The following is a 15,100-nucleotide window of genomic DNA, read 5'->3' on the forward strand; positions in this document are numbered from 1 at the left end:
AACAGCTTTCATGCATTTTAGATATTCCGTTGGTCAAATGTGTAACAGAGTCGTTCCATGGGGTTAATTGTTCTGCTGGCAGTTCTCTGGTTTTCAACAAAGTCCTTATACAATAATCAGTAGGAATGGCTGGTGACAACATGTGGTCACCAAGCTAAATACAAAAACCTTTATCACGGACCAGTCACTATGGGGGAAACTGACTAAGATGGGAGTTCTATTTTACATGGGATGTTGTAACCAATCAGAATTTACTTATTTATTATGCACCTTCTAGCAGATAATAGATAGTATCTGATTGGTTGCCTATAGCAACATCCCATGTCAAATAGAACTCGCATCTTACTACATTTAAGAGTGAACTAGAATAAGGCCCTATATGTGTTAAAGCTTTCAGCACTGCAAGAGCGCCCATCCAGTTTCTCATCAACTACTACCACCAAATGCAGGCAGTCATAGTAAATGTTGTATCTGTTCCAAACCAAATGGTTAGATGCATGGGGTGACTCGTTATTTAAATGGATCAGACAAAATCACAAACTACTTACAAGTGACGTTTGACTTAAATTAAATGAGCCCCTGGTGTATAAGGAGAATCAGGGTCAGCAGCTGTGACACCTGTTTCCACCCATCCCCTTAGAGTAAGGCCACTGCGCAGGGATAGGAGTGTATGACATCATTCTGGGGCTGCAGCAGCGGAGACCCAGCCAGAATTTCCCTAGCAGCAGCCGCAGCAGCTTCCCTGGAATAATCACCTCAATCCTCTTTCTGCTGCTCCCCGCCCCGACTGATCACACAATGCACATGCAGGCTGCTGCCTCTGACATACATGTGCCAGTGCTAACAGGAATCTGGGATTGTACCAGAATATAATACATAACATAAGTAGAAGTGGCTGTATAAAGGCACGACCAAGCACAAGTGACCACAGCATAGAGCCTGGGAACCTGCAGAGCCATGGTGTTTATGTAACAGGCATCAGAGTGCCAGGTCCTAGCAGCACCAGCCTCCTCCTGTGATGAATTGGGACCAGTCAGCAAATCCAGGTCGCCCCCTCCCTCCCTCCCTCCCCTCCATCTCTGATGACGGTGTGAGCATGGATGCACAAGAGACAGCAGCTCCTCCTCATAATACCCAGCTCCCACCATTTACAGCTGTACTCTGCATAGTCCCCCTCCTCCTCCCCCAAATATACAAGTCATCCCCCTACCCGGCACCCATCCTCTCCCAAATAAACCATCAGGCCACCCCCTACCAGCACCCATACTCTCAGTAATAAACCTACAGGTCACCCCCTACCCAGCACCCATCCTCTCCCAAATATACCTACAGGTCACCCCCTACCCAGCACCCATCCACTCCCAAATTTACTTACAGGTCACCTCCTAGCCCAAATCTGTTCCCCCCACCTACCCAATGCCCATCTTCAGATGCTGCTAAGGAACTCCCACCTGGTCTACATGCATACAAAGGGCTGTAGTCTGATTACTGCGACCCCCTGTGAATATATATCACCAGCACACCCGCAGCCACCACATTGTATGTACAAAGACTGCTCCACCAGCAAACAGGCAAGAGGGGGCTGGATGCTACCCCCTTATATCAAGGAACAGGCTGACAGGAGAATGTGATATATACACATTATATACACAAAGGTAACATGGCAATACCCCTCTATACACACAAGGGAACATGCTTACATAGGGGAACCTGGTGTATGCAGTATCATATATCTATATACATGTACACATACACACAGGTAACATGATATTACCCCTCTATGCAAACAAGGGACATGCTTACACAGGGATACCTGGTGCGTGATATAATACAGACACATGTACACACAGGACCACCACCTACATATATGGACTTGATGTATGCAGTCTTCTTATCTACATGCATATGCACAGACACACAGGTAACATGCAGAGGGTCACTCACCCCGACCACCACGGTGTCATCTCCTTTGAACCCGGGGATGAACTTGTCCCCTCTGTGGATCTCGGCGCTGTTGAGGGGCCGGAAGCGGCACATCACCTTGATGCTGCACTCTGCCGGGTCTGCCATCTTACCAGCGGCTCAATTAATGCATTAATAATATGTCCCAGTGCTATGAGCAGCCGCCTCCCGGCATGTACAGCGCATGTGGGAGCCGCTGAGTGCGCTCAGTGCCGGCGACTGGCAGCCAGCTCAGCCATCTCGCAGCATCAGCACCAACAGCAGCATCAGCACCAGCAGCCGCCTGGTTCCTTCTCCCAGCCGCCCCTATGTACAGTCTGCAGCAGCATCACAGCAGCCCCTCCCAGCCGCGTCCTCCAGCGTCATGGCCGCAGGGGCTTCTGGGAGTTGTAGTGTCTGGGGGTGACAGATGTACAGCATGTCTGCATGCAGCACGGTCACCTGTCATCTCACTTATGATGACTACTATGAATAAAGATAGTTATACAGTAATTATTCTATGGATATACCCGATAGTCCCCATTAGTATATCCACACAATACATTCATCTTGAATCACAGCAGAGAGAGGAATGACTGGTGCATTATACTTTTACAACATGTACTATTCCAGCATGAGTTTCTGGCACTATTTTACTTCATTTTTATTTTCAGTAATCTGATCTGAATTCAAAATGTGATGATGATAATCCAGTTAAATCCAGAAATCGTCTTAAAAATAAATAAACGTGTTATAAAATAAATTCTTGGGTAATTTGAAATGAATGGCCTGGAAAGATTCATTTGGCAAGCCTGGGATGCCATAAACCAGTGGTCTCCAACCTTTTTTGGGTCGGGAGCTACTCGCAACAAAATAAACCGCCCGAAGAGCTACTAAAGTAAAAAATGTTAAAAAATCTGCATAATATAAAAAAAAACACACTGCAATGCCCCAGACATAATATGGCACACACTGCAATGTCCAATATGTCACAAACATACCTCCCAACACTGTAGTCAGAGGAGAATTAGAATTAGAGGGTTCAGCTACTACCGTGGAACTCCTGCGAGGCTACATCCCCCATTTTTTCCGCTATGGGGGCATGGTCAGCTCTCTAAGAGCTGTAGCCACATGGGGTGTGGCCATGGAAAATGGGGGTGTGATACACATATGCCCTCAATAATGCAGTGCCAGATACACATGACCCCAATAGTGCAGTCCGTGATACCCATTATAAATATGCCCCACACCGTGATGCACCATTATACATATGCCACACACTGTGATGCTCATTATACATATGCCACAATGTGATTCTCCATTATACAAATGTCCCACAGCATGCTCCTTCTGAAGAAACCGCCGTTTGTAATTTGTGGAAAAACGCGTCAAGGATCCGATATCTGGACATTCATCAACCCAACTATTCTCTGCAGAGATTCCCTCATACCCCGGGAGATTGCACGCCAAAGGAACGAAAGCACCTCTCCTCTTTACAAGCGGCACACAGCCGGCCATAGAAATCTGCTCAATTGAGAAGCTGGACACGGAGAACCTGCATAAACAACACAGGTCAGTGAGGTTGCTCCCCGCCGTGCTACAAACATCAAAGGCTCGCTGTCATCAGATGGAGCAAGGCGGGTAGAAGCGAACCCACATAGAGGTCCGCGGCGGAGATCACACAAATTGCTGTGTACATTACAAGAGGTACTGTTCCCATTATTTTCATTGGTGCAGAACATCTCCTGCAAGTCCCTTTTTACAAAACAAAGAACACTTTATTGTATTGGATACATATCCTTCAATTAAAAACCATCCTAAATCAATTCAACCCATTGGAGTGGAAAGGGCCGATACCAATTGACTTTGTATGCATATCAAATAATATACATTTGTGCAGAAATACCATCCATAGTTGGGTTATACCAGAATACTAACAAAAGTTACTATTGGCTTTTGCCTTTATTGCATCCTATTGAGGCAAAATTTTATTGAGATATTGTGTACTATGATTTTTTTATGTAATTTTATTGTTCTTCTTCTCTTCTATATAATACATTTTTTATATGTATTTGATATTACAATTCAGATGTGTGGCGCTCTCTTTTGAGTTAGTAATATTATAGTATTTTCCTATACATAAAGCTAATTGATTGTTAAACTCCCAATTAAATTCTCCATTACCAAATTCTTGTTCTTACCAGACAGATTGGACATATAAATCTTTAGGTGTGTACACTGGTTTGGGCCATTGTTTACATCAAAGCTCTGAACTTTTAGTAATTTGCTGGAGGAACAACTAATAAAAGGGAACATGTGCCTAAATGAAAATATGATTTTGCTTAACTAATTCATCCTTGATAAGTCCAGACTATGGCCAGTGGCCATTATGGTGATCAACTTTCAACTTGAACAGTTTAATCACAAAAATTAATCTTCCGCCGGACAGACACATTTACGCATTTTTAGGTGGCCATTTTGGGTACATTTGAATCCACATCTTCATTACAGTGCTTTGACTGCATCACTCCAGCTCCAATCTCTGACAACTTTCCTATTTTGAAGGAAGTCCAAGTAACTAATAATGGCCCTTTAGCATCTCAGGTCCTGTTATTGTAATATCCTATGTGGGGTCTTGAAGAGCCCTATATTCTTTGGTTTCGACCCCGGCTTTCAAAGTCCAACTCACTCGATTAAAGGATTTCCTAACTGTGGTCTGATTTATGTTGAGCTCAGGAAGAAATGTTTGATCTTATAATGTGATTTAACTTCATAAATGTATTATGGCCCAAATACTGAAGGACTGTAGTACAATAGGTCTAAGCAAATTGTTTATCTCCATGAATTTTAAAACTAAACCTTCCATTCAAGTACTTGAAAACCACCAGGGTCAACATACTTTGGATGTAGATGAAAACTAATTGAGCATGTTTAAAACCACTAGTGATTTGAGGGAACATGCTAATCTACCTCCCTCACAGTTTTAGTTGCATCTGCTGTGTTACATTGGACCTTGCTGAGAGTTTAATCTGCAGTGTCACAGTGAATTTTGTCACCTACATTACCTTAGGGTCACCCACTAATTTAATGCAGGATCTGTATAGAATGGAAATACTGCTGGCACATCTGGGAGTCCAAGTGTACCTATGCAAAACTGAGCCATAGGGCCAGATGCACTAAGCTTCAAAAGTGATAAAATGGAGAGTGATAAATAACCAACCAATCAGCTCCTGCCTGACATTTTTCAAACACAGTCTGTGACATGGCAGGTAGGAGCTGATTGTCTGTTTTTTCCTTCTCCATTTTAACACTTTTGAAGCTTAGTGCATCTAGCACTAGGGATGGCCATCGTTGCCTTTGCCATCGATGGCAAAAGTGCAACTGCCCATCGATAGTCTATAACCATTCTATGGATGACCATCAATGTTTTTGCATATCGATGGTCATCCATTTTCTCTGATTGAGTGGCCTGTGGGCCAATCAAAATGTGAGGGCGGGGCTTCTCGGGTGTCAAGGGCGGAGCTATGCTCCGTGTCCCGACACTGTAGGGAAAAAGCAAAAATGAAACTATTCGTTTAAGCTTTACATCGATGGTGGGAAACCATCTGGTTCTCCCCCCATCGATGGCAAAACTATACGACATCGGCCATAAACCATCGATGTTTCTAATCATCGATGGTCGATGGCCATCCCTATCTGGCACATAAACTGCTATTGCAGTGGCTCTGAAAAGAGACTGCAATTTGTTCACTCCTAAATTTTACTTTAAGTGCACAGTGAGCAGAATACACTTTTAAGGAGGGGGCTAATACCAATCTTGCCATCTGGATATCATTAAGCTTAACCTGATTAATAGAGGCAGATGTCCTAATTGCCTTCTCTGACTCCAGATGTTTTGTAGTAGAGGCACCTGAGGAGTCTTCAATGTCTGCCAGAACAATACAAGATTCATGATAGGAAGACCCTTTATTCCAAATTTCCTTATGGTGCCAGTTGCAGGCAGGCCTGCTTTGTCTGATTTGGACAGAAGGTACTTGTTTTCTACATGCAATACCAGGGAAAGTTGTAAATATGCCTTGCTATAATATATATAATATCCCATTTCTGTGGGACAGACTATTAAATTATACATTTTCTTTTATTTTTATCCAAGATAGAAATTTTACTGAGGAAGAAGAGACAAAATTTATTTGATCTCAGAATCGGAGTTGTAAAGATTATCAGCCATTTTTGTTATTTTCTTTTTACAAAACTGACATCTGTCTTTTATAAAGCTTCCCAGTGTCCACTTTAACAGTAATGGGTCTGTCACAGAAACAGAAGCTCCAACATCCATCATCGGTGCTGAGAAAAAAAGTCTGTCTGATGGATACACAGGGTCCACACATCATACACTTGTACCGCTCCTTTGTTTGTAGTATCCACGGGACACTCACTTGTCCTGCTTCTCCTGCTTCTCCTCTGTTTGTGGTACCTGCAGGACACACACAGTGGTGTAAAAATACCACATCAGCCCAAGCCAGGGCCGGATTAAGGTTTGTCGCCCCTTGGTGGATCCACCACTGGCCCAAGCAGTGGCAGACGGGAGCCGGTGCTGCAGGATTGAGGGGTCTCTGCAGTTTCCATGCGGTCTGGACATTCACATGGAATCTGCAGAAAATGGCCCTCCAAAAATGGCCGCCCCTTTAGAGGAGACAGATGCTAGGGCCCTTCTGGGCGATAGCTTTTAAAATCTCATCTTGTGTGTACGGGGCTTAACTATCTGAGACAGCATTCTTTCATTATAGCTGAGAATTCCTGAGAGCTCTCTGATTTTGCGCATAATATACATATAATCATATATGTCTTAGGTTTGCCCCCTGCCTAAAAAAACAAAACAAGTAGTAATAATATAGAGCATAGCAGGTCCTCCCCCAGTGTACAGTGGAAGGGAGACTTGTGTAAGCAAGTCACAAATGGCGCCACTCATTTATAGTGACTTGGGTAAAAATGAATGAAGAGGTAGTATTAGAAACCTTTAAAAATCCTTCATTTGCCACAGAGTAACTCCTGGAAAAGAGCATGCAGGTAAAAATGTCTAGTTATGCCACTGCCGCCACTGCCACCACTGCCGCCACCGCCTCCTCCTCTGTTTGTGGTAGGGAAGTGAAATTCCCTGCTCCCAGCCAAGCGGAATATATGCAATTTGCTAAATAAACCCATCATCTGTTGGTAGGGGGAAATCTTCCCAAAGTACAAAGGGTGTTTCTCTGTGGTTGAGGAGTTTTGTTAATAGGCAGCCCCCACAGTAAAAATCCACCATTACCTGTAAGCCCAATGATTGCACAGTCTTCCCATTGGAAGCACTATTTGCTAATCACATGCTGGATTTAGATTGGCAGACAAAGCTTCCAATGGGAAGACTTTCTGCCAGATTTGTTCTGCTTTTAGGGCTGCATAAAACACTGTCCCTAGATGCCACAGGGAAGAAGGTGGGTGCGATTGCAAATGTCCCCCCAGCTGTAACGGTCTTCTATGGGCTGCCCAGGATGAAGTCCATAGAACTCAGTTTGCATGCAAGCTGCAGCCAGTGTTTTTTCCAAACCCCTGACACTGACTGTGGCTTGTGCGTATGAAAAGTCTTTTCCCTATTCAGAACAGTGCAACATGTGAGCATAACAGTAGGTTCTTCTTACAGCCCACCTGTAGATTGCAGGTAGGGGCCACCACTATTACATTGTGTGTCCTTCTGAGCAGGTCAGAGGTGGTACTCTTGGTTGTGTGTTGTTCAAATGAATGTTGCATACACATTTTCATAATATTGGTCCATCCCTCTAGCATTGAAGAATAAGCCACTACTGCATAAAAAGCACATATCTTTCCTCAAAGATGGTCTCAGCTTTCCTGCCCAGAGACAGCAATACTCAGAACATGTGCACTGTAGACTGTCTCATAATGACACTTGCAAAAGACTTCTACAAGGCTCCGGAAATCTCTTCTCCAGAACCGATGCATAATCTCATTGTGCTGGGAATGATTCATTCTTACAAGACATCAATAAGCAAAATTATGTCTGACTGCTGTAACCACAGACATCGTGACCTTAAGTATCCTGATGGGAGCTTCTAACATTACTTAGCATCATTTTTACTTACGTGTTATGCAGTGAACAGGACACATTGATCTGTTTTGTATCAATACAATGCTGCTGCTTCCCCATCCCCCCCGAAGCCCTATCATAGGGAAAAAGCCCAGTCATTAAGCAAACCAGTGTTTTTGGCATAAATAGGACTTCTCTGTGCAAAACTGTTGATGGCTATATTCAGGTATCAATGGAGATAGCTTTCATCTGGATGCCGTGATGAAGGGGGGTAGCCAGGTTACCAAGGACAGTGGTGGTACAAGTACCACTGTAGTCTTACTAGTGAAATAAACCAATCATTTTGTAAGGAAAATATTACTATTTGTCATTTTTGCTTAGTTTTCCAGAGAAACTGAAAGCCTTAGTCCAGGTTTCCAGGGGTATAGGTCATTGGGTTGACCAAATGCGGTCGACCATTGGACCATTGAAAGTCGTATATATTTATATATATATATATATATATATATATATATATATATATATATATATACTGTACATGATCACATATATAAGTGGTCCCCACCTGCACTACATGGTCAGAAATGACAATGAGATTTATATTCCATACATACAGATGTAGCTCCATACATCCTTGTGGCAATCCAGCTGCTCATGTCACGACTAGGAGTTTGTGGACTTGTGTAATCGTGACTTTGGTGGTCTGGTGGCAGGTGCTGGATTATATGGATGGCACAAAATTTAAACATGCCTACTTGGCTAAACAGAAACTGGAAACAGTAGGATAACTTAGGATAGCCTTCTTGGCAAATTAAGGAAACTATAATACAGGAATAACGGAAACAGGCTGGTTTGGCAATGAAAAACAGGATCCGGAGGATATACCAGGCTGAGTGGACGAGAGGTGTGGATTGAAGAGACAGGAGACTTGAATAGGTAAATTCACCAGGCTGGTTTACTGAAATGGAGTGTTTCAGGAGTGCAGAAATACTGTATCAGGAGAGTAACCTGGAACTGGAGCTGGAAAACTCTTGAATACTGTACACCATCGATTAACCATGAACTGGACCACACAACAGCAGATATCCGAAACGGAGGCGCAGAGTCTAAACTCGCTGGGGACCCCTGCCAGGAAGTTTGGACTTTGCGGCATCCAGCGAGCAGGTCGCGGCACCGGATACTGCGCTGTTTCTATGGAAGTACTGTAGAATAGAGCAGTTCAAAGATGATGAGCCGAATACTATTCTGACTAGTGTCAGAGTGGGCTGTAGTCTGGTATGTAGAACGACTGATGACAGAGTGTAAGCATAGAAGGAGTCAGGACCGGTGGAATCACCAGATGACTGGATCGGAGACGGAAATGGAGCAATGGAACCGGAGGATTTCACCAGATGACTGGACCTGAGATGGGAATGGAGCAATGGAAATGGGAATACTGGATGACTGGAAATTATATAGCTATAGTCAGGATACGAAGCAGGAGCCAGGAAACAAACATGTACAGCAATGAGCAACTGGATAATGCAGCAGAGGTAGACAAGTTGCTGAAGGCAGTTTCTGGGTCTGTGAGCAGGATATTTAACCCCCCCCCCCCCCCTGCCTTGCATTGATTGGAGGAAAGGACATAGGGGAATCTGCAATCTGAGGCACGAATTCAGAAGACTTCAGTCTGAACTAAACAGGTGAACCACAGGGAACAGGAGAGCAAAGGGTTACTGGTGATTCCAACTTCAGTCTGGATTTCCAACAGGTGCACAATCAATAAATCAGCAATGCACAGACTGACTGGCAGTATGAACTGAGTTGAAGTGCCCATACACGTGCCAATTCGGCCGTTCGTTTTGAGCTTAAATAGCATTGCGTTGCATGCCTTGTGCATGCAATGCGATAAAAAGCAAGTACAAAAAGTATGTGCAGCACATATTTTTTGTACTGTGCGATGAGATGTCACAGGAGAGCGCATCTCAAAGCACACATTGCGGCACCAGAATCGGCACGTCTATGGGCACCTTATCACTGAGACACAGAGCACAATCACAAGTCAGGTAAGTTTGAATAAGCAGATCTGTGACACTTGTTTGGCATGTCAAATTCACACCTGCAGCACGGAATCGCCTTGCTGTGATATTGTGGCTCAATATGTTTCTCTGAGCTCTTGTACCCTGACCCCAAATCTCACTTGGATACAGCACCCACAAAACTGTGGTACTCAATACCCATCCAAATCCAGCGGAGATCACCCTCAGCACTTACATTTCTTCCACTCACCGTATCACAGAGATTTCCCGGTTCTACTATCAAAGCAGTGGGAGAAACTTTCTTTCCACAAAATATTGGATAATCCACGCATATGCCCACAACTATTTGGATTGGACTTCCCCAGTACTGGCGGCCAAAAAAGGGTGACTATTCATTGTGACTTTTTAACCATCTATTTTATTACCTGTATTTTATGTGTATTGTTTTTGTCCCAGGACATAGTATGTTTTATTAAAATAGCCATTCAATTATCACACCTGTTTATTACATCTAGCGCAGTTTACCTTCTTCCTGTATTTGCCTGTCGACCATTGGGAGTGACTATCCCATTTTTTTTAACTCCTGCTTTTACCAGAGCACACTCATATCATAGCGCCCTCCCCGATATCTTGGTATCAACCAATCCACTCCCAGAAAACGCCCGTTAACAACCCCAAATGCCGGCTCCCTATCACATTGTGATCATTATTATCCATCAATAATAATAATTTAAAAAAAGTAGCAGGCTTTCATTGCAGGAGGGCCTTGCGCATGCATACTACATCCCATGTGCATGCACAGTCTATCAATAATTGCCGGTCTTCAACTTGAAATCAGGTCTGAATTAGCTCCAATTAACTGTATGTGCAAACTTAGGATTGCTTTGAGAATACAGTTTATGTGGTCTTAGCTGACCCCTGTCTGATCAACAGGAGTGCATGTCAGGTCAACCTAACTGTACAATAATGTTATTATAGCTGCTATGATTCATAACAAGCAAGATACTAATAAAATTGTGGTCAGCTGTGATGCTGACAAGGCCTTTGATAGGGTATTCTGGCCATACATTCTGAGGGTGTTACATGCACAGCAATTTGGCCTACAATTTATAGGTATATTTCGAATGGTTTATGCTCAACTTACAGTTTTTCTTACGGTTACTGGGGTTAACTCCCCATCATTTGTGCGGAACAGAGGCACTAGACAATGCTGTCCTCCCTCCCCCTTAATTTTTAATTTGGCCCTAGATCCTCTCATAAGTACTTTTGTTAGTGATATCACTTGGGGATTTGGGTTGGGTCATATGAGATAAAGGTGTCTGCTTTTGCGGATGATCTTTTATTATATTTTAGTGAACCAAAATTGTCTCTTCCCTCTTTAGTTAAAACATTAGCCGATTGGAAGGATATTTCGGGTTTCCTTATCAATCTGGACAAAACTGAAGCGTTAGCATTATATGATGATGCTAAACATGGATGGCGGGCGGGGGAATCTCCCTTTTAGATGGGCAAGAGATGTCTTGATTTTTTGGTGGTCTTTACCGGATAGCTTATATGCTGCAAATATACATTACTTTATTCGACAAATGTTGGCTGCTTTTTAAAAGTGGAAAAATCTTCCTCTTTTGTACCTGGGTAACTGTCAGTTATATAAGATGGTTTATTTACCCCATTTCTAATACCCAGTGCAGATGCTGCCCTTCTTGATAGCTCAGGGGCATGTTAAAATGATAGATAAGGTACTGACTAAGTTTATATATGTTGGTAAGCATCCTAGAATATATCTATTTAAATTACAACAAACATTAAACTTGGGTGGACTCAATGTCCCATGTTTACAGGATTATGCACTAGCAGTCAATTATAAATATGATCTGGACTGGACAAGGGGTGGTGACCATTTTGTATATAGAGACCTTGACCTGGCTTTTAGTACTACTTTTAGTTTGGCCTCCCTACTACATAACCTGCATGTTCATCTTCTATTGCCTGAGGTAGGGAACCCTTGCTATCCACACCATGCTCAGAATGGAGGATACTGAAGAAACGGCAAGGCCTATCTGTTACTAAAACTTTATTTTTACCCCTAGTACATAATCTTGTTTTTCAACATGGAGACTCTAATGGGGTGATTTGCTCGTCCCAGCCAGCTGCAGCTGTTCCCTAACATTGGGCCGGAGTCAGAGAAATCCACTAATGCCACTGCAGGAGCTGTGCGAGAATATACAAATGGCACCAAGACAGGATGTATATTCAGATGCCCACTGGTGGTATTCTCTGAACCAGCACTTGCATACAGAGATACAACCATTGGACGAACATACAAGCATACAAACATACAAGACACAAGCCTTGAGAAAGACCCGCTGGTTCAAGGGTTGAAACGCGTTGGTGGAGTACTGTTGGCAGCATCCCAGACAGAGGAGGACATAAGGAGTAACCAGAGGCAGCGTCTGATCCCCAGCCCTGTTACCCGGGACCGGACTGGTGAATATCTGACTGAGCGCTTTGAACTGATTAACACCCAGTTCTGATCCACCTCTTGGTAATTTGTACTTATTCCCCCTACAAGTTTGGACTTTTTGTTTCACGATTTTATTGTATTTTATGATTGTCTTTGTGCATTATACATGTTAATAAAATAGGCTTTACTATTATAAGCCCTTTTCTGTTTACATGTACTGGAGCACTTTACCCTTCAGAGGAATACATTGGATGCGGGCGGAACATTACTATATGGAAGTATAAATTTTGATTCCCCCTTATTGCACTTTATACTAGACCCACTCACCCTGGGTTTATTGGGCGCTGTTTGAAATTGGTATACCCCTCTTTTTCTACTATTGTGTTACCCGAAGGATTTGGGATTTTTCCTTCTATACATACTTCTGTAGCGACCATTTAGCGCAGAACCTGAAAGTTTAACATCTGTATTTGTTTTCACAACCATTGGACGAACATAGTTCAAACATTGACCAACTGAGTAAATATATGGCCGCTGGTGGTAAGATGTCAGAGGCATTTTAACGGGATAAAAAAATTCAAGCTGTAACATGCCCCCAAAACATGCCTGCATTTGACATACCACTCGTCCATTACTTCCCAGATACGTACTCCTACTGTTAATCCCATTGCAAATAAGTCCCCACTGCGATCTCTGCCTAAGACCGTCATGGCACACGCATACCAAAAAATAGTTCCACTGTGTACAAAATAGACTTTTCGCCCAACACTAAACCTACCCCGTTGTTGCAAGGTGAAAACATCTCTAGAGCAATCTTCGCTAGACAAGTATTGCTGCTCATTTGTCGTAAGAGGTTATATGGCCATTTTACATCATTCCACAGTGAGAGTATTTACACATGGACAATACTGAAGACTATTAGCAAAGGTCCCAGCTGGGGGTATCACAGTAAAGGAATCCAATGATCAGACTGTATGACACAAATAACCCACAAGCCTACAGATGTATGTATATCCAAAGATGTAGCTATGATAAATGTAGACGTACCTGTACAGTACCTTCAGAGGGAGGCTGGTGTGTGACTTTGAAAATATTTTGGACAAACAAGACTCATGTGGAGTTGTTGGGTCTAAAAACCCATCCGAGAAATGTCATAATTTTTATCTTGCAGACACAGGTGCTCTACGCCTTGCAGACACCGAGCTTCTCTTAAAATAAGTCTGCTAGAGAAAACTGTGGGCCATTCTGTCTGACAACAAAAGATTGGTCAAACGTGGATCACGTAAAAGAACAATGCTATTAAAAAGCACCTGTATTTTTTACAAATGAATGTCTGAAAGAAAAAAGAATCTAGATTTTGGAATGGCCCTGTCCTGACCTAGACCCCATTTAAATGATGTGATGAGTCCTAACGAGAGCTGTACATAAAGTAGCATTTGCAGCAGGTTTCTCAGTCCTATGGGATATATTAATGAATTGGCTGCTTTCATAAGCTGCAGCTTCTCATTAAGCTACAGTGGCACTGCCATAAATTGCAAGAGACTGATTTAAATTGTCATTGAAAAACCCACTGTGAAGTTCTAAGCTTCAAGTACCACCAGCAGGGTTTCTTTAATCATGTACAGGTGTATTTCTCTATTTTGACAAGTCCGTAATTATACCCTCCTGTTTCCACAAAAAGAAAATCCACAAACCATGGGTATATTTCCTAAACTGTGGGATTTTAAAGGTGAATGTTTCCCATGGCAACCAATCAGATTGTACTTCCTGATCTTGTAGCTTCTAGTACAGGCTTTCCCAACCACGGTCCTCAAGGCACACCAACAGTTCAGGTTTTAGTGATATCCAGGCTTGAACACAGGTGACTTAATTAGTACCTGAGTGTTTCTGATTAAACCATCTGTGCTGAAGCCTGGATATCACTAAAACCTGCACTGTTGGTGTGCCTTGAGGACCGTGGTTGGGAATGCCTGGCCTAGTAGATAACAGCTAGAAACAGATCGCTGCACAAAATGGGCAAAACCACGTTACGCTGCAGGTGGGGCAAATGTTATACGTGCAGAGCGTTATATTTGGGGAAGTTATTGTTTCCGTGCTGAATTATCGCCTGAACTTGAAGATATTCGTCTTAAAGTGGTTATTATACACAAATCTTTCAATGTATACTTCCTGAGTATGCATCTGAGCTGCGGAGCACAGCCAGGAAATTGCAACGTTGGGATTAGTCGCAAAATTAGTGACATGAATCCAGCGTCTGGGGGAGGTAGATGGGAATAGTCAGGTGAACACAGGCATGTCTCATGAGCTTTAATTCTGCATTTTCTTTGCCTATATAAATTAGCAGGTGCAATCTTACTTGATACTGGAAAGTCCTCTGCATCCAAGGAGAGTAGCTCACCGCGCTTGTCTACAGGGGTACTCTGACTCTGCAATGTATCAGACGGAAATGATGCAACACGCTCAGCTTAGCTTCTGCCATATTAGCATATAATTACAACTGGCGGCACCAAGAACAAACAAAGCTGTATTAGGTCCATTATCTGGTATTACTAGTGGTTACAAACATGTCTATGCTCAGAAATTGGTATATAGGTTTAG

The 15,100-nt window shown here is 43.0% G+C and overlaps 1 protein-coding gene across 1 annotated transcript in view; it reads right to left on the reverse strand.

The window, feature by feature from the left end:
• Window positions 1-2,286, reverse strand: part of KIF5C (kinesin family member 5C) — a 75,512-nt gene extending 73,226 nt beyond the window's left edge. Inside the window, exon 1 of the mRNA XM_083153841.1 lies at window positions 1,945-2,286. Coding sequence (XP_083009967.1) covers window positions 1,945-2,070 — 126 coding nt within the window. The 5' untranslated portion in view covers window positions 2,071-2,286. The remainder of the gene's footprint in view (window positions 1-1,944) is intronic.
• Between the last annotated feature and the right edge of the window lie 12,814 nt (window positions 2,287-15,100).

Source organism: Crinia signifera, chromosome 7 (assembly GCF_055691185.1).
Source record: "Crinia signifera chromosome 7, ASM5569118v1, whole genome shotgun sequence".
NCBI lineage: Eukaryota > Metazoa > Chordata > Amphibia > Anura > Myobatrachidae > Crinia > Crinia signifera.